The 26088-nt window shown below is 37.2% G+C and overlaps 1 protein-coding gene across 2 annotated transcripts in view; it reads right to left on the minus strand.

The window, feature by feature from the left end:
* TPP2 (tripeptidyl peptidase 2) overlaps positions 1–26088 on the minus strand; it is a 52962-nt gene that overhangs the window by 22722 nt on the left and 4152 nt on the right. For both annotated transcript variants that reach the window (XM_069007648.1, XM_069007638.1), the window contains exons 2-19: positions 23541–23669; positions 21686–21781; positions 21164–21268; positions 20368–20492; positions 19487–19650; positions 18126–18280; positions 17055–17131; positions 16401–16528; positions 14437–14536; positions 12312–12460; positions 12068–12183; positions 10308–10476; positions 7877–8034; positions 6301–6377; positions 5368–5474; positions 4398–4552; positions 3133–3249; positions 1487–1587 (exon numbers count right to left, since the gene is read on the minus strand). In XM_069007648.1, the coding sequence (XP_068863749.1) occupies positions 1487–1587; positions 3133–3249; positions 4398–4552; positions 5368–5474; positions 6301–6377; positions 7877–8034; positions 10308–10476; positions 12068–12183; positions 12312–12460; positions 14437–14536; positions 16401–16528; positions 17055–17131; positions 18126–18280; positions 19487–19650; positions 20368–20492; positions 21164–21268; positions 21686–21781; positions 23541–23669 (2228 nt within the window). The remainder of the gene's footprint in view (positions 1–1486; positions 1588–3132; positions 3250–4397; positions 4553–5367; positions 5475–6300; positions 6378–7876; positions 8035–10307; positions 10477–12067; positions 12184–12311; positions 12461–14436; positions 14537–16400; positions 16529–17054; positions 17132–18125; positions 18281–19486; positions 19651–20367; positions 20493–21163; positions 21269–21685; positions 21782–23540; positions 23670–26088) is intronic.

The following is a 26088-nucleotide window of genomic DNA, read 5'->3' on the forward strand; positions in this document are numbered from 1 at the left end:
CAGCCAAAGTTCACGGCAGCCAAACATTTTAGATCTTAAACATCAAAGAATATAAACAAAACAATAATGATATAGGAAAAATCTCAGCTTCAGAAATAATAGCAGAATCAGGGTGGTCTGGCATCATTTAGATTTACATTTCATTCATTGAATCAGGCAACTTTTAACTACATGAGCAGAATTTGTTTCCAAGATTCTGTCAGCGCTTTTATCGCCAAGGGCACAGAGTGGTCACCCAGTAAGATATGGGTGCTGGCTGGGTCAGACCACACGTCCATTTAACCCAGGTTTCCTAGTCTGGCAGACACTAGATAGACTGCTGACAGAAGTCTTAAGAACTGAGTAATACCACACATGATATGTCTCCCTAACATTCACCCTCCCTCCAAGCACTTGAAACAAGAGACAGAAGGAAAAGCCATACAGTAGTTTTTTCCTCTGTGTTATAATTCATTAGTTCATTCTAGAGACACTATTCATGCCTTAATTTAAATACCTAAATATTTCTCCATAGTTTACTTAATTGCAGTTCATTTACTGTCAGATGAGTGCCTTAAATATTACAAGGAGTAAAGAGCATTTCCATTTTCCAAACCAAGAATGAGGCAAAGCTGTATTAAGCGACAGCTTTATTTCCTCACTTAGGGCATATCGAATGGATTATTTCTGAATCTAACATCAGGTGATATGTTCATTAAACTCCTGGCAACCTCAATTCCACTTACAAGTACCCAAAAGCCCCAGACAGAGCCCAAGGCTCCACTGACAGACCCAGATAATGGAAAACTTTGGATTACTGAGCACTGTGAAATTGTCTGCCCCACATCTCAGAAGTACCACTTAAACCATATGGCAGTTCTTTATCCTTCTGAAGTGACCAACTTTAATAACTGTTGCACTGTAGAAATTTTCCAGCAAAGTTTTTCCTCCAAATCAGCATGTGTCAAACCGACAAGGTAAACACAGCTTTTCACAAAAAAATCTGCACAAGATTCTACAAAAACACTTTTAATGAAGCAAGAGAGAGAGGATAGTCTTCCCAGGTCTAAGTTTGGCAGGATCCCAAGCAGATGCTTAGGGAAAAAAAAGCAAACACAAAAAAAAAAAAACAAAAACAAAAACAAACAAAAAAAAAAACAAAAACAAAAAAAAAAAACAAAAATGAAAAAACCAAAACAACAAACAGTAGCATGTAGTAACTCCAATAACTCTACAATTTCCTTCTTTAGATATTAAAGCACCTTTTACCTCTAAGTGTCTGGAAAGAGTAGAATATTTTTGTAAATTTTTCTTCGTTCAAGTTAGCTTAAGGAAAGTAAAGTTTTGGAAAAAAGAGAATGCTGACAAATTAATTGATGCTTCCAAAGCTACTTTGAATTTGACAGGAATATTTTTGTAATCCTGAATTTCACTGCTACAGTGTTACTGTTTTAACTCAACATAGGAGGTTTCCCAGTCTCCCGAAACAGTCCCCCAGAAACTCCACCTGAGCGTCTGAACCCAGCTTTTCAGATTTATGCACGGAGCAATATCTTCGTATTTCAACAGGGACTGAACATCAAACCGTACGATGCCTTCTGAAGCATGCTAGAAGAAGAGTATAGAACAATTATGCTTCTGTGCACTTACAACATCAGATGGGGACCACCTGCTATGACCCTTAAAAATACAACATAAGCTATAATTACTTATTCTTTAACAAGTAATACTGTATCATTTTGAAAGCGTCACAAGTGCATCTCTATTTTACAACAGCACATAATACTGGGACTTGCAAAACTTTAGCAACTGGAGCTGAAGTTTTATTTATCCATTTTTTCCCCTTCCTAATTTAAATACTTTGTACAGAACTGGTAAGTCATACTTCAAGTAGGACTGCCTTTGTTTGTGCATTTGGGATGATTTCCTTTCAATATTTAATATTCTATATCATATATATTGAATTAAAACAAGTATTTTATGGTGCTTCCTAGGACTATTATTAGGGAATGGATTAACTCTGCAAAAAAGAAACAATACTGAATACACAGACTTGGTGATGGGCAAAATAATTAGAAAAATTTATTTCTATCCCATAACAAAGACACTAGTATATGAGTACTATTAAAATTTATTTTATGAAAGTTACTGGTGCTCAAAAAGGAAGGGCAAAACTGTTTGTATTATCTTATTTTTCACTGTCCATTATTCATTTGTGTAATCCTGCTGGGCTGGGGGGCAGCTGCTGTGCACACCATCCCCAACAGCTCTTTCTTTTCCTGTTCTACCGATTCAAGACCTGGTACCTTAGCACACTGCATCCACTCTTTCTTCCTCAGTTTATTCAGCTCTTAGAGCCTGAATACATCCAAAATCACCCATGGGACAGCTATAATTTGCTCTGGCCTTTAGCTGAAAAAAAGGCTGGAGCCAAGACAGATTAGCATGGTACTGCTTCATGTAGGTACCAGCTCTCAAAGAGCTCTCTCCTAAGGGAGGCAGTGTCGAGTCAAGCCAGGTTGCATAGGACAGCAAAGAACATAGGACCAAGACAAAGTACTCTAAATATCATACTAACATTTTAAGCAACTTTTTCAATCCTTTAGTATCACAGAACATGAGGAATCATGACACTGCCCCATCCACTGTACCTTCAACTGCCCTAAATGATACATCTCAAACCAATCACCATATCTCAATAGAACACTGAATAGAAAATAAATTTTAATGAATTTGGTATTGAGAGTGCTGGTGTTTTAGCAACAAGTCTAGATATTCAAGTTCAAGAACTGTGGTCCCAGCAAAGTTTATTTACATAAAACACTTGGTATTGTAAGCATATTTATATTTTCAGCCTTTCAGGATGTTTTTTCTACTGGTGTTGAGTTTAGGGTTTTTGTTTGGGTTTTTTCCCTTTCTTTTTTTCACTACTGGTTTATAATGAAAAGGCATAGAAAAAAAATCATAAATAATGGTAACTGGCACTTCTCTGGGACTGAACTCCTATTTAACAATTTTTAAGAGAGAACATGAAAGTCTCACGTACAAAAATACTTCTACTGTTTCTAAATACAGGCAAGAAGAAAAGCTATTTTTTTCTGAAATACTGTAGGATTTCACAATAATTCAATACAAGCACTCTGGAAAACTTACCATGTTTAACTGAGGAGCAGCACAAAGTACACCATGGAAAGAAATTGTGTAATTAATGCTAACATCGCTAAGGCTTGCCCACCACCGAGCAACACAAAATTCAATGGTTTTTCCAGCCTGGGTAACAAAAGCACAAAGTTAGACTCCAGCTCCCATCCTCCTCTTCTATTGACCCCAGCCTCCCTCAGCCCAAGCCAAAAAAAAAAGATCAGAATACAATTCAAAAAAGACCTCTTATGTCCAGTTTACTCCAATTGTATAGATTTGTACAGTCCCAAGTAAGACATTATACTTGGCTCAGGAAACACAAAACTCCAACAAAACAGCATGACTGACAAATGCCTCAAACAGAGTGCTGGGGAGTACTCTACACTGTAGGAGTACCCTACACAGAAAGGTACTGCTGTTAAATGTTCTGTCTTCCATTCTTATCTTACAAACTAGGTGGACAGGTTAGTTCATAGATCAGTTTAATGTGTGTCCCCTAAAAACATGTATTAGAAAAAGAGATCTCACTCTCTGCCTAAGATGACATGAAACTTGGGAGGTTTGGGTTAGTTTTGTTATTGTCTGGTTGGTGGGGTTTTCTGGGTTTTTCTTGTTTCAGTTTTTAAAGAACATGATAAAATTCATAACGTGTCAATGGGACCAACACAGCTTACAGTCCCCCACCTGACATTTTTACAGAGGGCAAGTGACTAAGTAGCACAGAAGTTATAACTACTCTTAGGCATTAGAGCTATACAACTGAACTGAGTAAAGCAAACTTGACAAATTTGAGAAGAAGGCTCTGTTACCCACACCCCTGAACTGATAGCTCATTCCCCGATGGTTCCGGACTCTTGAGCTAGCACTACCCAAGCTAAGACTGCTGTACCCAGGATGTATGAATGTGAGCCAGTCAGTTATGCCCTTCATCTTCAAGATGAAGATGGCCCAGATAACCGCACTAAACACTAAAGGCAAAATATGCTGAACTATCCAACAAGCCATAGCTCCTATTTGAAAGGGAAACAAACTGCTTTGTATAATCAAGTACAAACAAATTGAAGAGATTAACATGTATTATACTACCAAATAGCTCAGAAACACTAGCAAGCTATTCGAGATCTTCTCAAAACTGAAAATCAGATGCATTCACTACTGCAGCAAACACACAATCTCTTGGGCCTGAGGTTTTTCTTAGGAAAAAAAAAATCCCAAATAAGTTATGTTATACTGCACTGATACATTACTTTATGTACCCCACCCTTAAGGTAACTTACTAAGACAGGAAATGCTTCAGTCACTGTGCCTTTTTCTGGTAAGGATGAAAATTTGTAGAACTCATGACTTCTGTATGCTTTTTGTTTCACAAGCTGAACGGCATGAAGTACAAACTTGGCAGTCACATCAGCTGAACATGAACACACAGTCACTTCTAGATTAAGGAAAAAGAAATTTCGACTGAAGACACAAAAATTTTAAAAGAAAAGCAGAGATTCACCAGAGAAATACTACTTTCATAAGTAGTTTTTATGTTAAGAAGTTCTGCAGTACCCCAAGTGGCTCCATATGTGAAAAATGCTTGTATCAGTTAATTTCAAAAGTCCTTTCGGGTTAAAGGAAAACCAGCTAAGTTCAGAGGATGAAAAGAGAAACATGTCTCGATTAAATGGTCAAAATTAATCAGATACACAGATGATACACCTGTACTAGGAAAGACTGTTGAATTCCAAATTAAGAGTCTTATCACTGACTTCAGTCTAAATTAAAGATTTTTGAAAGGATTATTGCTTAGTAATCTCACAAAGAAAGAAGGGAAAAAAATCCCTTTTTTTTCCTCCTTCTTGCAAAATTATGAGCTTTTTACCCATTGTGAAAATCACATTTTCTTCAGTTATGACTTCTTTCAACACTACATCCATACACCTTAAAAACTAAATAAGCCTCAGACATTGATACTTTTCCATAAACATGGGGCATTCTTCCAGGTACACGCAATCACTTCAGATTGTTATTGGCTGGTTTAAGACTTAGAATCAAGATCCTACTATACTGTGAAAACTCCTAAAAACTGTGAAATAACTCAAAATCACTCCTCTAAGAACTTAAAAATAAAAAAAAAAAATTTACATATTCACGGGCCAAAACCTTCAGTATTTATTCAGGCAGAACTCAAAATTATTTAAAACCAACTTTGTCAAGTCTGACAGATGCAATTTTTTATTTATTTAATGTGGTTATTTTCCTTACCAGCCCACGTAGCTCCCTGTGGAACATCAATGAAGTGCCTTCGGATCTGACCAGGTTTAAAATGAACATCTGTGTATGTCAGGTCATAGCCTGATGATTCATCTACTCTGTATGTCAAAAGGAAAACACAAATAATAGACAAACAAGTTATGAAGCCAATTTCTGAAGCATTTTTAAATGCAAAAATACTCTAAAAATGTGTAGAATGAGGATATTCAATACCAATTATTTTAATCCTTCTAGTAAAGAATCCAACAGCACAATGTATCCAAAAAATTTAAAATGTCAGCTCCACCACACTATGAAAACACCTTCCCACCTCACTGAAATTACAGTGTTTAAACAGAAGTATCACAGAATCCTCATTTTCAGTGGATCTGCTTTTCCTGGCCGAGTGAATTGCCACTGAAGTGAGCTAAGGTACAGAAGTAGCAATATTTCCATGAACGAGTTAGAGAACAGTTACTTTTTCTTTCCCCCTTAGGGCAGATTGTCCACCAAATAAGTTTAATAAAATACTCTCCTTCTTTATCAACATCACTTAAGTCTTATGTTTAAGCCAATGACAGACACAGTACCAACTCTAAACTTACTGTATTGAAGTCATGATCAAAGCTTATCCCAATGTACAATGGCCAAATAATGCCCTCTGGCTCTATGTTCTCTCGTTCACCGGTAGAAATGAAAAACCAATCTCCAGCTGACCTATATACATGAATAGTACATTGATTGATACTTTGCTCAACAAGCCAGAAGGCATCTGTATGCTGATGGACCAGGAAGCTGCTGCTGCTGCTGCCACTGGTGGCTAAGCCCACCAGGAGATGCTGCTGTCATGACCAAAGCTATAAAAAGCTGCATAAGTCTGCTGTAAGAATCTTTCCAGGTGTTTGTAGGAAGTTCAGGAACTCTCAGAGTTCTGGATTTACTGACCTTGTCGGTATAACAACAGTGATTGGAACTCTGAACAGAGGGCCTGCATTAGGTGCTGCTGTATCATATCCACACACCTAACAAAATAAAATACAAAAACATAAAATCTTTGGTCAAAATCAAACTATAGAAGACAACATTCAGCTTAAACTAGTTGCAGAGTATTTTGAATCTTTGTAGTTATCACTGAGGAGAAAAGGTCATTTGACCACTATCACCATAGAAACAGTAAAACACCAACAATCACTGAGAAAAAAAAAATTCCCATTTTGACTCATTTCAGTCTTTTCTCAAACATTTTCAAGCTTTCAACCCATATCTGATTGCCCCTATATAAAAAGCTCAACTTTGTTTCAGCTCAGAATTTGTGTCAAACAGGCTTATTTTAGTTCAGCTAAAATATTTTTTATTGCTATATAAAAAATACTTTTATCCTTCTCTCCTAGGATTATGTTTGAAAAACTACAGTTTGATTTACCGTGACTTTCATAGTCAAGCTTTAAATACTATCTCTGAAAATCTGTTCCATCAGAGAATCATTTGGTTTGGAAGTGACCTTATCAATCACACAGTTCCAAACCCCCTGCCATGGGCAGGGACACCTTCCACTACACCAGGTTGCTCAGAGTCCCATCCAACCTAGACTTGAACCTTGCTAGGGATGGGGCATCCATAGCTTTTCTGGGCAACCTGTTCCAGTGCCTCACCTCACTCACAGTGACTTTGATAAAATGTCCTCAGTGGTACCATAGAAGACTTGCAATTCTAAACATCTCAAGCAAACTTCTAAAGAGCAAGCTGGGATCACCTTCATTATGACCAACCACAATGCAATGGAAATATTTCAGTGTTAAAATGAACATTTGTGATGAGAAGAGAGGGGATGAAAAATAGTTTTTGTTGGTTGATTTTTTTTTGCAGGACTGAAAGAGGATAGCTGAGAGAGAAAATGAGAAATTTAATGTACTTCCTTAGTACATTGGACCAAATTTGAATGTAGAAGACTAAAATCAGCAAAATCTTCTACTGTACACAGCCATTACCACACATTTTTCTCCTTCACCTTCCAAAATGGGATGGAGAACAGGTGAAGAAACAAGCAAATTTGTTACACCACTGTGCTCACTCAACTCCTCAAGGTAAAGGAAAATCTTTGTTCCATACAAGACTGCATGGCAACACCACAAAATAGAGAAGTATTTAAAACCACAGAAAACCACAAATCTCTATCCTCAATAATAAGACAGGATTGAGATACATAGCCAAGGATTAAGATACAACCAGAGGAAAAAAACTTAGTCAACGGTTATTTGGCTTATATTTTCTATATGCTTTTATTTTTTAAACACAGATATTCAAAGTTCTACAGGCATGGGCTATACAGCATTGTATAGCACAATTGTTGCTGAACCCTGGCTTCAGTCTGTATAGTGAAATGCAGTGTGGCACTATTTTCTGGTCTGTACAGCATACAGATTTTATTTCCTTAAAAATAACTTCTATAAAAAGTTGACAGAGACCCCATAAAGGCACACAAGGGCACAAAACCTTGCTAAGAACACCAATACTTCCATACCTCTGTATAATGTACTCCTCCTCTCAGGCCACGTGGATCCACACGAATATTTATGTGTCGACACTGGTTCATGAGTTCTAAATGACTAGGACACTGGACCCACGGTGCATTTGAAGTTAAAGCTAAATGAAGCTGGAGAGATATTCTTTCAGTGTTTTCTGTTAGGAAACAAATTTAAAAAACAATTCAATAACACAATTACATGTACTTAGTCCACTGTAACACAGTATTTGCCATTAAAATGTATGCATCAGTAAAATATAATAGAAATCAATTCCTTAGGGCCCCTGGATATCAGATTCTGCACAGAGAGTGTCCTATATTACTTCTTTTAACTCGACAAAAACAGAATAGCAGCAGTAGGCAGTAAAATAAAGGTGATACCCAGCTTTAAAACTCCTCTCCCCTGAAACAGTCAAATCTGACAAAGTCAAACACAGGCTGGGAAACAATACTTCAGTTACCCACAACATAGTCTGGAAGCAGGTGTAAGCTTCCATCTATAGACAAAGTGTTGCCCTGTGGTGGCTGGTGAAAATACATTACAAGGGACAGAGAGTTTTCAGTAAGACAAGTCCCTAGTACCACAAGAACCACTTTATGTTAGGGTGACCAAAAAGGCTTCTCCCAGGATGCATTGTTCTGTTATGTTAATCTATCCCAGTCTGAATTCCCTGTTTGGCTGCCAGCCTCTACCCCTCATCACTCTCCCAGAGCTTCCCCACTGGTCCCCGTTCCCTGGTCCTGCCTTTTCGTTCGTATTTGCCTCTGCACCCTTCGCCAGGGTCGCAGCAATGAATGCTCCTGCCGGAACCCACGCAAATGCCCTTCTTGACTCCTTGCTACCGACTATAATACTGAACCCCCCATGGAGTCAGGCAGGGACAGTAACATTGCCTTATGCAGAGAAATACAATAAAAAGCAATCACATTGATTTTGAACGCTATGCTATTTACCAAACTACATTACAAAGCATACGAAGCAAGAGGTAAAGTCTATTAAAATTACTATGATAATCTAGTCAGATTTTGCAAACAGTCTGGCAGATTCCGCAAATTAGCTTCTATGCCAAGAATGTATTAAAGCACAGCTTCCAGAAAAGCATCCAACACAGTTGAAATGTTTTAGCAAGTTCCTTCTGCTCCAAAGGTTAAGTAACACTTTCAAAAATTTTTTCCTGTTTCCTAGTCCTAATTAAGCTTATCTTAATTTTCAGGTATTTCATCACATCTTGATTAAGCAGAGAAAAGAACACACTATTACAGGTACATGAGAAGCAATAAAAGCTCAAAGACAGCTTCAACAGAAACTGAGCAATCAGCCTCCCTTAAACTCTTACCTAAAGTTTCTCTTAGTCTTGTTGAAGACACGAGACACAGTACAGAAATAACGAGGGAAAACACAAACTAGGGAAAACTAGGGAAACAACGTCTACAGCTACCAGTCATCCATTGCAAATACCTAATTGTTTTTAGGTTGCTTATATCCTGCAGAAGTCTAGGGAATGATCGTTTTGTGTCATATGTTAAATTTAAAATGCACCAATCGCAATGTAAGCTGTCAAGCAATTAAGTTATTTGGAGTCAGTAACCTGCCCCAGTTCATAGCCTTTCTGCCCCTAAATAAACTCATCCCTTTGTCACACACCAACCTTCTTGATGATCACTGGTTTTAGGAAAGGAATAATCTCAGTAACAAGATCTCACATGGCTCACTTTGTAAATACAACATAACTCACTCTCCCAGAGAGTTCCAATTTTTACTAAATACAGTAAAGCAGGGCAAAATGGTTTGTGGAAAAAAAAGTCAAACCTTATTTTGATCTGCACATGTTATTTTTACTCTGTTAGTAATAAAATCTGTATAAATTCCTGTAATGCCCTTAGATATACTTCTTAGATATTAAACAGAAGTCTAATTTGTTAAACGAGATTTTTCTCAGGTTGTGAAAACTTAGATAAAGTCCAAATCCAGAATTTACAGTCTTTAAATAACTGAGAAATTAATTTCTGAGTAAGTGCTTTCATCTTTAGAACAGTCATCAACCTTTGTCAAAAATTATCTACAACAAAAACCCTGAAGTTTTGTAATTTCATGAAACATCAGGGGTCTATGATTATTTTTCTCTGTCTCTCCCTAGCTCCCCAACTTCACTTTAAATTTCTATAGAACAAAGAGAGATCTCTTTTTTTTCAGTGAGAGGAAGCATGAAGCAACAGACTCCCCAAAAATATGAAAGCCCTGCAGTTATAAATCTGGGGTTGGAAAGGCAAAGTTGTTAATTTGCCTATCTTCCTTTACCATGAAACTTTGGGTTACACTGACTCCTTTTACAGTACAGATTCCTATCACTACTCATTATCACAGCTTTTTGTTTCAAGTTCACACTTGTATTTCCCCGTACCTCCACCTACAAAAGCTCTTTCCTACCTGTATTCTCAGGAAAGACAGGTTCTATGCCAACCCCATGATCAGATGGTGCTGCTGTCTGGGCTGGATCTCTGAGGTAGATTCCACGGTTGCTGCCGACAGTAACTGTGAAGCCGATGTTACTTGTGAATGATGAATTCTGAATGAGGTAGTCATAGGCTTTATCAACCTGTTAGAAAGAGCAAGTTCTAAATTAACAGATTTCAACGTCATAGCAATTTATGCATATTCCCTCCAATATGAAGTGTTGAGCAAGCACAGCAACAGTGAAGTACCTCAAATGCTACCCGAGCCATATGTGCTTGCATGATTACTCAATGCAGAAAATGAGGCAACTTTCGCAGTCTGCAACAGCCACAGCCCAGAAAGCCAAGAACATTTAAAATAAAAGGCCAAGTCTCCTCTACTATAAATCTATCAAAAGATTCCTATTCAGAGATTACTTCGAAGAAGAGGACTTCAAGGCCCAAACCTATTAATCTAATTTAGGTGACTTCTTCATAGGTGGAACAACACTAGTGAAAACATTTAAAACTTTTATACAGTAAGAAGCTGAGCAATTCAAAAGAGACAAGTAATAGAATACACATACAAGTTTTATTTATTAGTATGAAGTAAAAGAATCAGGTCATGAAATCCAGCCCTGAGTCTAAGTACATGAGCTGTCACAATAAACTCACATAACAAATTCACCTTCTTGTTTTAAGAAGACACCCTTCTACCTCACTTGCTATTTTACCGACTACAAAAATCTTAAATTCTGTTCTACTTGACAGTAAGATACCTTCACCAGTGAAGATGAGGGCGCTCTCCTTTGAGACAAGTGGACACATAACAGCTTTGTCTCCCAGATCAATTTTAATCACATTTTAACATATTATTTAATCACAGACTACTAAAACACCAACTATGACTAGTGCATTTCATTTTTTATTTGATACGGCTACCACCACTGCTGCCTTCTGCATCAAACTTGGCATCACAGATGCGCTTAGCAGACATTACCTACTAGGTCCTAGCATCTCCAGAACATGAGTTTTGGGCTAAGCATTTAATATCTGGCATCTTGAAGCCAAGAGAAAAATCTTAGTACTTCTATTAGACTAGGACAGGAGCGACTGTAGGCAAAACCAGGCCCAGCTCTGAAAGAACATAAGCTTATGCACACAGGGAGACACACTCAGTATGCCTTCATCACATAAAGGATCACATCACAGATTTCCAAGCTACTCTGAAGCCCACAGGAAACAATGAGCACTCAGAATATTTAGTGCAGGCCTGCAACAAAGTCACTGTACAACTGCAGCTGTACTTCTTTGTGAACCAGCGTGGGTATCTATTTTCACTGTACAGAACTTACAGTTCCAGCTTTTGTTTGGACAGAACAAGTTCAGTTGTCTCTGACAATACATCAAAACAATTTTGGACATAAGGACAGAATTTAGGCGCCCAAATCTACATGTGGGTGATAAAAATCTACATCCCACTTTTAAAGTCCATGTATCTTTTTCATCAGTCTAAGAATGTATCCAGTTATCACATTTATTTTACAGTAACTGCATGCTGAAACTGGAAGAACTTTCTTATTCCTCCTCCCCTCCCACTACATTCCCTTCCTCTCCCCCAGTGAGATATGAGAATCAAGTAGCATGGAAGAAACTGAGTGAGATCCCCTCAAAAGCTGCTTTTTTTTTTTTGTGGGTTAGTTTTTCATTGGCAGTTATTTATATTATACTGGGGTTTTTTTTACTTGCAAGTACCTGAATAATACCATGTCCTTGTGCAAATACTTCTATGTTTTCAGCTTTCACTGCAGTATTTTCTAAAGCTCTTCTGACAGAATGAACAGTGTAATGAACATTATTAGCTTTGAGTCCTGAAATTAAAAATACGGGTGTTACTGGATACAATGAAAATTTTAAAAGCAACAGCATTTTTTTAAGAGGACAAAGTATCTAACCTCTTTTAGATGATGCATCTATGTTTAACAATATAGCACTTTACCTGACAATACTAAGGCAATGCCTCCACATGCATTGGGAGAAGACATGGATGTGCCATTCATGAGTTGTGTTCCTCGCAGAGTCCAGTTTGGAACAGAAGCAATAGCCCCTCCTGGGGCACTGATACTTACTCCAAGGGCTCCATCAGTGCTAGTGTTAAAAAGCAATGGTTAAAATACCAACTTTTTTTTTTTTGCACACTTTATCTTAAAGTTGTCAGTACATTTTAAAAAAAAGTTCGCTTTAGAGAACATTCACAAAATTTACTTCACTAAATCCATGAACCCATTAAACCCAAGAAAAAGTGTACCACTAAGTAACAATTTACACTGTCATGTTAATCATCAGCTATGCTTGTTTTACAGTGAGAGGTTTCTAAATTTTCACTCCTTCAGTATTCTCCACCAGACTTCATTTTAGCCAGCAGAGTACTTCCTGGGATTTGAATTAAAAAATGCACACAACCAACCTATTAAACACTTCAGTAAATAAATTAGTGTTCTACACAGCCTAAAAGGGAGAGGAAGGCTAGAAAAGATACAAAATCTAGACTTCTAATTTTGCACATTGACAGTTCACTACCAGTTCAAGTTTTGAATTACAAGCCTGAGACAAGAGGGGAAGGGGAGAACACATAAAAGTAATGTCAAGAGGTAGATCAGGATCAGCTGGGCCTAAACCCCATTTTTTCTTTCACAAGCATATTTAAGAACAGAGCAACTGTGTGCCTATGGCACAGTTAAAGTAGCATCTGGTTTTCAACTCTATGAGCCAGATAAGCTCCATATCTTTCTTGCTCTGTATAGACAAAAACTGCACTGCTTGAATAAGGACAGCCCTGTGCCTGAGCTATTAAGCTCTGTGGAGAGGCAGGGTATTTTAGGGTACTTATATCCCACACTAACAGCTTTGTATGTCCAACACCTGTCTGAAATCAGAATATTCCAAGGATGATACTGCAATGTGATGTTTGGACATATTTTATGACAGCTGTATATAAACTCATAAAGAGGTTCTGCATCCCAACACCTCTGGACAAGCAGTGCACAGCACATCTGCCTGAAAGCCTCTACTGCTTACTGGGACAGACTGATCCCCACATGAAGACTGCTCTAGCAAACTTCAGGAACTCTCCAGTCAGCTGCATATTGCACCCTAAAAAAGGAGAATCTCCCTTTGGCCAGACATAGCCTTTTAGCTGACATATGCTCATTCTGACTATTTTACAGGGCACAACAACTAAGCACACAAAAAGTAATTTATATATATATATACATATATGTGTGTATGTCTATCAAAATTAATTATAAATCCACCTCCCTTTCTCACCTGAAGGCAGAGAGCACATTTCTCTTTTTCCTACACAAAACATGACAATTCTTCATACTAAGATTCTTGATACAATATACTTGCCTGTAAATATACATACACCATAACAGCTAGAGAACAATCCCAAAATTTAAACACAGGCAAGAACTCAAGAGAGATGTTACTATTTTTTTCTTCATTAGTTGATCACATTACTATCAAATGCTTCTGAGACAGGAAATAAAAATTGCAGTTTACATTGCCCTTAAAATTTCTTTTCTAGATCTTTCAGAAAATTTTCTGTAGCGTGAGGTAGAAAGCAATTTTTTCTGCCTACTCACACCTCTGCTGGACTCAAGCAAAACCCTTGAGTAAGTTATGCCATCACAGCAATGTCACTAAAGTCAGAAGTAACACCACTGCAGTAACAGTATTTATTTTAATCTTCAACACTTTCAGCCTATTTAACTTCACCACCACACTAACTTAATGGAATAAATGCTATAGAAAAAAGTAAATTAAAAAAAACCAAACAAATTTCCAAACAACCTTTCAGTAACTTTTATCGTCTTTGAATAGGTCTGCACCCAAATACTTTCCTGAAAAATACTGGCTGTGCTAGGGCAATTCCATGCTATACACTTTTCCCCAGGAGTTCCAGAGCCCAACATACAAAAGTGTTGCCAGAAGAGCAGGCTACTTATGCTCTTTCCACAGGAAAGAAATATTTTTATTTTGGTATTAGTGACCAGTTTTAGATCCTGAGTTACATAATCTGAACCCCAAAGTAATCAATTTGTTCTTGGAATATAACCTACCTAGGCCCTCTGGATGACCAAGTATATTGATTTGCTGGCAGTTTTTCTCTTAAAGAGTATTCAGCAACCATCATGTCAGGTGACACGTAGGCACCAACACCTGTAAAAAAACATTCAAGCGTTTTAGATGTAACAAGAATTTTTATTAAAAACTAAAGTAAAATACTTCTGTGGTTGAAATTCATTATGAGAAGAATTCTTGCTTGACATTTAAAGTGGAAACACGCATTTTCCATCTCATTAAATCCAGATATTTTTGCAAGGCAAGTGTAAAACATCACACTATGCAGTAACAATGCTGATGGGCACACTGTATAATATTAAAATATCATGTAAATGTCTAAGTTTCACTTTTACTCAGTTGGAATATAATGTGTTCACCTACATTTCTTTCACAACAGGTAGCTTTTACATGTCTTCTCTCTCTCTCCTGCACCCCTTTCCTCTGTTTACACTGCTCTGCCACAAACTACAACTGCACATCAGAGCAATCCATGTGAATTGGTTCATGTTCATGTGGCTCACAGCTACACCCCTGGAGCAAATGGCCATATCCACACATCTCAAACAGGGGAGAGAGCCTTTACTGGGTTATCAGTTCCAGGTGCACAGAGTATGTAAATGACTACTTCAAAGCCTGAGAAAGTAGCATTTCTAGAAGAGAATGCCAAGAATGCACACTGCAACTATGCCATTTACCTATTTGAAATGGTAACGCTCCACTTTGTTTACGGCACAAGCACTACCAGGGTGGTAGAAAACTACCATACCAAGCTGACAAACTTGGCAAGGCCCGTGTCCATGTGAATTAAGCCAACCTGTCAGCTGTATTTTGCTTTACCCTCAAAAAACAAAAACTATCTGTCTCACTCCAGATGGAGGACAGGAGCAAGCTACTTGGCATGTGGAGTGAATAATCACCCAGTCTCTAGAGTGATACAACTAAGTTGAATTGACAGAGTAGAGGCACTGTAAGAGCAAAGCCAGTGCAAACCTGAAAAGAGCTTGTTAGTTCCAGTTCCAATTCCCAGTCTCAGTAGTGAATTAACAGCAGATAACTTTCAGAAAGTAATCAGCATTAATTCTACTAGCTGCCCTGGAATAGCAGCTCTCCAGCTTTCAAGACTTCATGCTAGTCTCGTTACACACTGGTCTCCTTGCATAAGAATTCTGAGACTTAAAAAGCATCTTATGTAATGCACTAGTGCATCAATAGAGGATTTATATAAAAATTAAGACTAAGGAAGCTACCCCTGAGTGCTAGACGTTTTGCTAAATCTTATAACTCAATCTCTCACTAAAATATCAAAACCATATATTAACCCATCAGAAAGAGAATTTTAATGACAGTAACAGACTTGCACAGAAGTGGCACTGCAGCTGGAAGAACTCCTCCCCTACAAGGACTTGTCTAGGTCCTGACATGTGATTATTTTATATCCAAATTAAAAACATCTGTTTCACTAAAAATAAAAATTAAAAGTATGTGATAAAGACAGATGATCCAAAACTGTAGTTCTAAGAATTCAGAATGCATTGCAAGACTTTCCAGAAGATTAATTAGAATCCAACCTCGAATCATATATTTGTAAGTTGCATTTACCAGCAGCTATTGGTTGGAGCAAAGTGGTATTTAGACAGTTACAGTTGAAAAAGTAATCCTGAAATATTCAAGTAAGTCAGACCAAAGATTTATTTTGCAAATTTTATACAAAGCCACACCAAATCAAGACCATTTGCCTCCTACCTCTTTTCTACATAAGTAAGGTCTTGAATTTTAAGTAGATAACAATCTAAATTTGTATACCTCAGCATAGAGCAAGTGCCTCTCTCAGAATTAACCTTGTAGCCCAGCAGACAATTTTTTACATTTACTTCAGCAATCAAATATGTAACAAAAGTACAAAGTTTGAAAAGACAGAAGCTGAACACTGCCAAAAATTTTTTCAGAACAGATTATTTACCTATTACACTAGATGTAGTTCCACCAGGACATCCTACCGTAGAAAGGCAAGGACCATTATTTCCTGCACTTGAAACATAGATTACATTGTGTTTCCACACTGCTTCATTAATCACTTCACAAATTCTCCTGAAGTAAGAGAAAGAAATAAATCATTTACTCAACAATATTGCTTTCTTCCACAGGACAAAGCTCCCATTTCTAGTAGAACCTCTGACCATTCACCAAACAAGGAATATTATGCAGCCTGCTTCCCACACCTAGCAAAGGTGGTTCCAGTACAGAAGCTGACCACAACAATATCTTCGGGTTTCAAAAAGGAGTAATAACTATGTAGTGATCTTAGGTGTTCAAAAAATACCCCACAGATCATGTTGTGTTGCAACTACAAAATTTCTTTATTATGTTAAAATATTATTTGTATATGTATTATAAATCTGTGTATTATGTATTTGTGCATATATCATAAATTAAAAGCTTTTTTAATGGGCTTACTTCTTTCAAAGCCAGTTTAAAATTTATACTGCACAGTTTATAACATGAGTCATATGAGCCTGGATAATCCACTCTTAGTGACTAGCTGACTTACACAAAGCTCAACAAATAAAATTCCACCTCTGTGAAATTAAAATACTTTAACCACAGCACTACTCACCCAGAATTTGGCCAGTGTGTTGCTTCTCCATAGCTGTAGTTGACAAGATCACATTTGTATTTTATTGTTTCTATCATCTGATAAAGTAAAAATGGAAGGCAAAATATGTACTAGTCAGAGAAAGTAAGCGACTTCAAGAATGACAGAAAACATCTGCTTAAACTGATCTGCTACATATCTAAGAAATACAGACAAATCTCTCGTCTCTAGAAAATAATTTACTGCAACCAGTTATATGCTATTTTCCCAACAAACAAAGAAAATTTTAAAAACCTACTCCCTGAATAGCCTTATTCTTGCCATGTTCCCAGCTATAAATTAAGACATTACCCTAAGACAAAACTGAGGACAGCAGATGTCACCAGTATTGTCTCTAATATCTGTCCTCAAGAACATAAAATTCTCCTTTCCTGTGCAGTTTGGTTGAACGCCAAAAAGTTGCAAAAAAATTACTGTTCATGTTGCTATATCAAAATATTCTATGGGCTAGAAATACAATTTTCTAATTTCAGATCCTTTTCTTGTGTAAAATTTCTCCTTATCAACTCACTGTACCGAAAAGCTCTTTATCATTAAAAGCAATGATATTTTTCCTCACTTGTAAGAAGAGTTAACACAAATACAGCAACATAGGTAGTGACTAGTCTCTAGTCTAGATTTATGTCTCCTATAGTTATTTAAGTAATTACAAAAAATACACTGACAACAGAAAGACTTGCAAGTAACTTCTCTCATGCATCAAGCTAGCCAGACACCGCAAGACTGTTAGCCTGAAAAAACTTAGTATGTGCTCTATGCAACAGAAGTCTTGTTTTACACTAAAACACTAGTCTTAAAATATGCTTTAAAACACACTGGTTGCTTTTATGGTTTTTGGTTGGGTTATTTTTGTTAGGGTTTTTTTTTGGCAGGGGGGTGGTTGGGCTGGTTTTTTGATTTTTGTTTTCTTTGCTGGAAATATTGTAGGACCATAAAAACAAAGCCTATAAACAAGTAGGGCATGAAGTTACACAATATTCTACACTTAAGTCACACTGCTGAGATTAATCATTTATTCAGTGAAATACCCACAGCTCTTATTAGACCAGTGCCAGTTTCCATTGTACTTAGTCTCGTATCACCAATCTTGATTGCAAGAATCTGAGCTCCAGGAGCCACACCATTTCGTTCTGGTTCTTCTGGAAAGTATCCAGCTGCAATACTAGCCACATGTGTTCCATGTGCTCCTGTGCAAATGAAAAGTGTGTATGTTTAGTGGACTTCATTCATATGAATTCAATAAAGCTACGGCTCAACTTTCACTTACTGAGCTGTAAGCACATAAATCCAGTCAGTGGCCAGTCACCAGTGGTGCTGATACCAAAAGGGTGACAGTGTTCACCAGGACTCAGCAGTGGAGCCAGCCCTGTTTAATATTTTTATTGATGATCTGGACAAGGGCATCGAGAGCATCCTCAGCCACAGACAACAAGTTGGGTGGGAGTGCTGATCGGCTGGAGGGTAGGAAGGCTCTACAGTGGGATCTGGACATGCTGGATAATAGGCTGAGGCCAACTGTATGAGGTTCAACAAAGCAAACAGCTTTTTGAGGAGAGAAAGAAGGCAGCAGGAAGAGAGGAATGAGGTATTAACTTAATTCCACTAATAAAAGTTACTTTGAAGGCTCAACACTTCCTACTCAAAGTTATGAATATTACACCTGAGACAACTCAGATAGCAGGGATTAAGAAAAGAAAACAAAACTGCACAGAAACACAGAAAGGAACAAAAAAGTTACCATCTATTTGGAAACCTGGACTGCTTATGTAGCTCTACTGAGATGGGATAGTTTCATGAGGAATTAAGAGCATTTTTCAAAGCAAATGCACCCATACCATCCTAACCACTCCGTTTGCTTCCAAAACGGACCATGATTATTTAAAGAATACACTGAAACGGATTCAGAGTGGTTTGTATAAAAAAGTTTGCATAAACATAAATTAAGATCAATACCCATTTTGTTTATGGATATTATATTTAAGATTCTTAAAGTATACAAGTACAAAGGAGAGCAACTAAAAATCAATCATCACCCTATATTTAACAAACAAAACAAAAAAGGTTTTTTGAAAGACTGTTCTCTTTAGTTTAGGCTTTAAGATGCAGGAACATCTCAAAGAGTACCTAAGTATGCACGTTCTATGTATATATGCTTATGTACATAAAGTTGACAACATTTCATACAAAAATGCAAGCAAGTTTGGTAATGAGCTGTCATTACAGATTTATTTAAGGAAATATGAGTATTGATTTCAAAAGCCATAATAACAGACGCTGTATTACGACAGCTGCCTCAAGCCATCCCAAGTATCAGAATCAGGACCCAATACAAATTACTGCTTCTCATGATACCTACTTAGCAGCAAAATGTTCTTAAGATTACTTTCATTTACCTCCACTTGTCACAATGGAAAGGAGGTTTCCATCATCATATATATTCACAGAATAATTCAACATCTCAGATGTTCCAAAAGATCCATATTCCTGAGCCTCTTTGTAGGTTCTCAGCACTGTACAGTTAGCTAAGTCACCACTCTCACTTGTATCTATGCAGGCTCTGTTGACAAAAAATAAACAAACAAAAATGCAATTTCCCAGCTGCTGCAAACTTTCAGTTATCTACCCTCTCCAGCTGAGCACAGCACAAAGACTTCAAGAAGTTTGGTTCTGTGTTTATGGTATCTTTACATAGTTCTTTAAGCAACTATTTTAAAACCTGGTTGTGTATACTTCAGATTCAGAAACTATGAAGTTATCAAAATAAACTGGTTTTCAAACACTACTAAATTCAAATAAACCTGTACTTGAAAGGCAAGCTTATGAAAATTCATGCAAGTTCCAGGAAGAAATTTTACTCAAGGTAGACATTCAGTGCTTGTACACAAACATTTTAAGTTTTACTGTTTTGTATGATGCACATTATCAGTCAAGAAATGTGCCATGTTACATCCCTAAGTCTGTGCACAGACAACTGTTTTGTTTTGGTTTTTTTATATCACCAATGGATAGTCAAAACAGTTTTATTCTGCTTCAGAAGAAAAATCCCGTGAGCTTACACTCACATCACACTGTCTTCAATAAGACTTTATTCTACCCCATCTTAACTTGGGACCAGAATTTTGTCAAGAAACTCAACTGATACAGCGGGATTATTTTAAAGAGAAAAATACTTAAAACCTCTATAAAGATGACAGATATAAAAGTAACAAGTCTTCAATGCAAACTGTTGTTTTATGTATAGAACAAGACATTTTAGACAAGTTTAGTCATTTACCTCCAGGTCTCACCATCATACCACACTACACAATCATATACTGGGCCAGGATCGCTGTATTTTTTCTCAAAAGAATTCAACAACTCCACTTGATTTTGAAGTTCTTCCTTTATTAGCTTATTTACCTAAGGGGAACAAAATTCAGTTAGAGTATTTCCAAAATTATTACAAGATAGGTAATCCTACATTCCTTTCTGGTGCTATACATTTGTTCCATTACTTTTCAAAGCAAATGTTAAGACCATCCCAGCAGTCACAAACATCTAGAAGTTCAACGGCTTTTAACGGTGCACTATTTATTTTTGGCCTATGATGTAAAACTACTTCTAATTTCTGTAAATGTAACATTTAAAGCCATTATTTTCTTAAAGACTGTTGAATGATAAAGTAGTACCTGAGGCACTTCTGGTACTTCATTGAAATTGTACACAGTTTACAAAAGAATGAATATGTTTAGAAAATTCCATTTTAGAAAATTTGAACACAGCAAGGATGGTGGCATCAAAAATTAGCACATTTAATTAAAAATACAACTTACTGAAAATATCCAACAAATCTTTTGAAGTAATACCATTTTCATAATTGACATCAACTTTCGAAAGTGAACACCACTAAGCAAACCAACCAACCATCCATATAAAGACTTCTAAAACTAATCAGAAGATACGCTGGTAAGTTATCTGCCAAAATACTCACAAGTACCTTTCCTTCACTCGTCTAATGAAACATTTTAATCCTGCAGCCAGTTACAAATTGTTGCAAAGAATAAGTTTATAAATTTAGACTTAATGCAAACCTGTGAGGGAGAGCTATGAGCAGCATCAAATTCTTCCTGTTTCCTACAGGCCTCTGCTAGAGCCAGCCTGTGAATAGGATCCCAGAGCTTCTCCTTGCGTTCTTTCTGTAAAATAAAACAGAGGTTCCTCAATATATTAAGAAACATATGTCAAAGTATGATGTCTACAAAAATAATTTGAAATTCTGCTTTGAGACAATGGCTAAAAAAGTTCCATACAATAGTATAAAAAAATATAAATTGTCACATAATTAAAAAAAAGGGGGTATCAATAATTTCTGTACTTTTTGCCTCAATGGACCACTGTGAGGAAAGCACTAAGCTGCCTCCTGTTGCTCTGAAAAAAATCACAGAAGAAATAGATCATGTAAAGAATAAAAAAATCAGAGAGAACGGCTTGCAAGTGCTGGTTAGCAGCCTAAGTATGTTAGCAAATCACATGCTGTGCTTTTCTAACAAAATCAAGAAACAGAACAGTTAAATACGACTATATACCAGAAAGAAAAGATAATTCTTTCTTACCTGAATCCTCTCCTTAAGAGCTTTAGGATAGATATCATAGCCATTTTTTATGCCAATGTGATATTTGCCTGAAGGATTTACCCAGTTTGCTGGAATCTACAGAAAAGGATATTTAGAAATAGGTTAACTAATGGCATTAAAAAAACTCCACAAACAAAAAAGCCCAACACTGTCTAAGAAAGCTTAAGCAGAACAAACCTGCAAATACTGCCAACTTAATTCCCTGTCTCCATAACAGTAACTACTGCACTGTTTTGACAACCTGACATGGCATTTTCAATCCAGTTTCCAAAGAACCAGTATCAGGTCACATGACACTGCCATTGAACTATCAGTTGCCCTGATAGTCTACTTTCAAAACACAAAGCCTCAGCTTTACTGACTTTACTGGGGAGAGGTCTGGGGAAATAACAGTACTATAAATGAAAAGACACACTCTAACACGAGGGAGTGGGGTTGGAAGCCATGACAAACATCCGAATATCGCATTTCACATCTTGATGCAATTTAGATTCAGTATATCAGGATCTGCTCATCCTAGCAACAACAGTAGAAGAGCAACAGATTCAGCCTTACAATCATCTTCCGTGCAAAACTGAGAAGAAAGTTGACAGCATGGAAAGATCCAAAGATGTAATGCCCCCATATCATATCATATCATCAATCAAATCAGGAAATCAAGAACATGCTAGCAACATTAGCAGTTCTGTGTACCCAAGACCTCTACTAGATTTCGTGTCCTTTCTGAAAACCCTACACCTTTTCTGTTCTATGCATAGTGAGAATTCAGTGAGTCTAAACTAGGTCCTCACAGAATTTTCAGTCTCTAAAACTATTCACCATGACCTTAACACAATTCCTCTTGCAGCTTATGCAAATGTGGAAAATCCTAGCATTTTTAAAGACACAACTCTGCCTGACAGTTTTGAAGAATATTAGCATATTTGCTTCAGCCAATTTTCAGGGCTATATCCGATACTGTTTTGAACAAATAATTTAATTATTATCAAGCCCCCCCAAAAGCCCTGTACATACTGCTATTCAGCTACAGAAAATATTAGAAATAAAGACATAATAAAAGTGTAAGAAACACTAAGAAATCTGCATGAAGATGAGCAAGTGCAGCATTAGGTTTGGGTAAGATCTGGTTTGCTGGTGTCAGTTGGGCTAGGGTTGATTTTTCTTCAAAGTAGCTGATATGGGGCTGTGTTTTGGATTTGTGCTGAACACTCTTAATGACTTGGGAATGTTTTAGCTGTTGCTGGGCAGCACTTGCACAGAGTCACGGCTTTCTCCCAGGCTTTTTCTCTCACCCACCCCAGACAGTGAGCAGGCTGGAGATGCACAAGGATTTGGGCGGGGACATAGCTGGGACAACTGATCCCAACTTCCCAAAGGGATATCCCATACCATATGGCATCACGGTTAGCATATAAAGCTGGAGAAAAAAGGATGAAGGGGCGCTCGTTCAGAGTGACGGCATTTATCTTCAAGTCACCCTTATGTGTGGAGCCCAGCTTTTCTGGAGATGGCTGAACACCTGCCTGCCCATGGGAAGTGGTGAATGGATCCCTTGCTTCTCTTTGCTTGCGTGCAAGGCTTTTGTTTTACGTATTAAACTGTCTTTATCTCAATGCATGAGTTTTCTCAATTTCACCCTTCTGATTCTCTTCTCCCCATATTGCTGGGGGAAGGCTGAGTGGGAAGCTCTATGGTGCTTAGCTGCCAGCTGGGCTTAAACCACAACACCTGGTTAAAAGGAAGTAAGTTGTGTAAAAACCAAAACAGGTTATAAATTTGCTGTTAAGCAAAGAAGATGATGTCCAGTGGTGTCTCTGTACCACCAAATACTCACCTTTAAAGTCCTTCCAGAAAGACCAGTAATTTCTCCATCTTTAGGTTCTGCAATGGTACATGTAGTTACATCACCACTGCCTGTGGTGTCAATTATATCAATTATCTTGGGTTTACCATCAGTTGTAATCTGAAAATATGAGCACAGAAAAACTGAAAATGTATTTGATTACCCTTTAGCACACAAACCAGAAAAGTTTTGTTGTTAAAAATATCAACTAGCTTTCTTAGACACCCAACCGTTAACTGAAGGACATAAAACCAACTTGAACTCAAGATAAATTTTCAAAGAACTAAGACCAATATGTCCATCTTTCTGGTTCATACAAATCCACTTATTTCTAAGAAGGATTTAGAAGAGAAACAAGTAAAAACACTGTATCAACAAAGCACAGGCAGCCTCAATTTAAAACCAAGCCTAAATTTGCAAAAAACATATTTGCAAGAACAGCTGTTTGTTTTCATATTATTTGCTGTGTTGTTTCTGACCCCTCATTCTGGGCAAATTTTGTAGTAATGAGTGCACAAGTAAGAAAGTGAAAGCTAGAAGTACAAGCTCTCACAAGCTGGAGTCTCTAAACTGAGCTTAAAGGAACCTAAAAGGAACAAAAGACACCATTACCTTATTTTTCCTGTTTCAAAGATTCTGCTTTGTGTTTTAATCTATTTGAACTATTAGTAGCTATGGCTATATACATCTCATACTTATATAAGGAGTATTTTTGCCACAGCGAGGAGAAGATAAGCTGACTACCCATAAAAAGTTTATGAGCATAAATTTAAAGCCTCCTCAAATTAAAACAAAACTGGCCCTCATGGACTTTAAAGTAGTTGCAGGCAACTAAACATGACAGAAGAAACTATCTAAGGTTCCCTTCACCTAGAGGACTCTCCTACACAATTACCAATAGTACAGTCAAGCATTTCTTATTTATTTAACATTTAGCAAAAATACTCAAAGTTATTTTCTTGCAATAACATGCTTCATCTAGTAGCTACTAGTTTATACAGCACAAAAACTGTATTTCATATACGGTAGTATTTGCTTGAATATGAATTCAGAGGGCTGGAGCACCTCTCCTATGAGGGCAGGCTGAGAGAGCTGGGGTTGTTCAGCCTGGAGAAGAGAAGGCTCTGTAAAGACCCTACAGCAGCCTCCCAGGACCTAAAGGGGGCCTATAAGAAACCTGGAAAGGAACTTTTTACAACTGCACAGGCAATAATAGGACAAGGAGGAATGACTTTAAACTAAAGGAGACTATTGGACCAGGTATAAGGAAGAAATATTTCACTATGAGAATAGTCAAATACTGGAAGAGGTTGTCCACAGAGGTGATGGACGCCCATCCATGGAAACATTCAAGGTCAGGTTGGATGGGGCTCTGAGCAACCTATCTAGTTGAAGATGTCCCTGCTCATAGCAGGGAGGTTGGACTAGATGGCTTTTCAAGGTCCCTTCCAACCCAAACCATTCTACGATTCTATGAATTGACCATATGTACATATTTTTACAGTTCTACATCAAAGACTGGTGTAAAAAGAAAAAATGAATCAATCATCTTCCTAGTATCTCCAATACATTAACTACACTGAAAGTGAAAAAAGCTTCACATTCAGAAAAGCAGCAACATTTGCTCTTTTCTACCATTTACATACATGGAATTGTTGCCTTTATTCTCTATTAATAATTTTGACGTTAGACATAACATAAGGAAGGTAGTTTTGTTCCAATAATGCTCTGAAATTGTGAAGTCAGCTACTGGAAGCTACTGTCAAACTGTTTCATAAAAGTCACTCTGACGCTACCAAAAGGACAAGAGTCAAGCTCTTATCGCATCTCAACAAACAAGGATAGATACTTCCATGGTCTCAAATTCTCATGGCTTAAAAAAAAACAAACAACAAACAAAAACCCAACCAAAACCCATACAACCCAAAAAACAATCTCCCAAAAACTCAACAACAAAAAACCAACCCAGACAAACAACAAGCAACACCCTCAATGAAAACTGGCTTTAAAAAATAAAAAGAACCAACCCCAAATATTCCAAACCCATAGCAACCATAAAAAGAGCATCAATTTCATTTCCCAGAAGGTAGCAAATACTGCTTTTGAAGAGGCTTGCTAGGGAAGAATTTTCATTACAGAAACCAACACTGCTACTCTGTTCATAGAAATTCAAGTTCATTGAAGAAAATCTTTTAGACCACATTAATGTGGTAAAACATCTACTGAACAACAGCTACACAGTAGTGAAAATTGACTTGTGGAACAGTATGTAGACACTAAACCATATAATTTTCGAGCATTGGTAATTAATGTCTTCAGTCTTGGCCTCAACTCACACAAAAGTCAAGAGCTGCTCCAATACTAAAGCGACTGCAAGTCAAATCTCAGTTTAGCAGCACCGGACATTTTTCAGTATGCCTCTACTCAACGTGAACTATTCAGTGATCAAAGTACAAGAAAACAAGAATGAAAATGTAATCCAAGGTGACTTGTTTAAAAGAGGCAAGTCATACAGCAACAGGTGGCCAGAACACAGATG

Source organism: Aphelocoma coerulescens, chromosome 1, assembly GCF_041296385.1.
Source record: "Aphelocoma coerulescens isolate FSJ_1873_10779 chromosome 1, UR_Acoe_1.0, whole genome shotgun sequence".
NCBI lineage: Eukaryota > Metazoa > Chordata > Aves > Passeriformes > Corvidae > Aphelocoma > Aphelocoma coerulescens.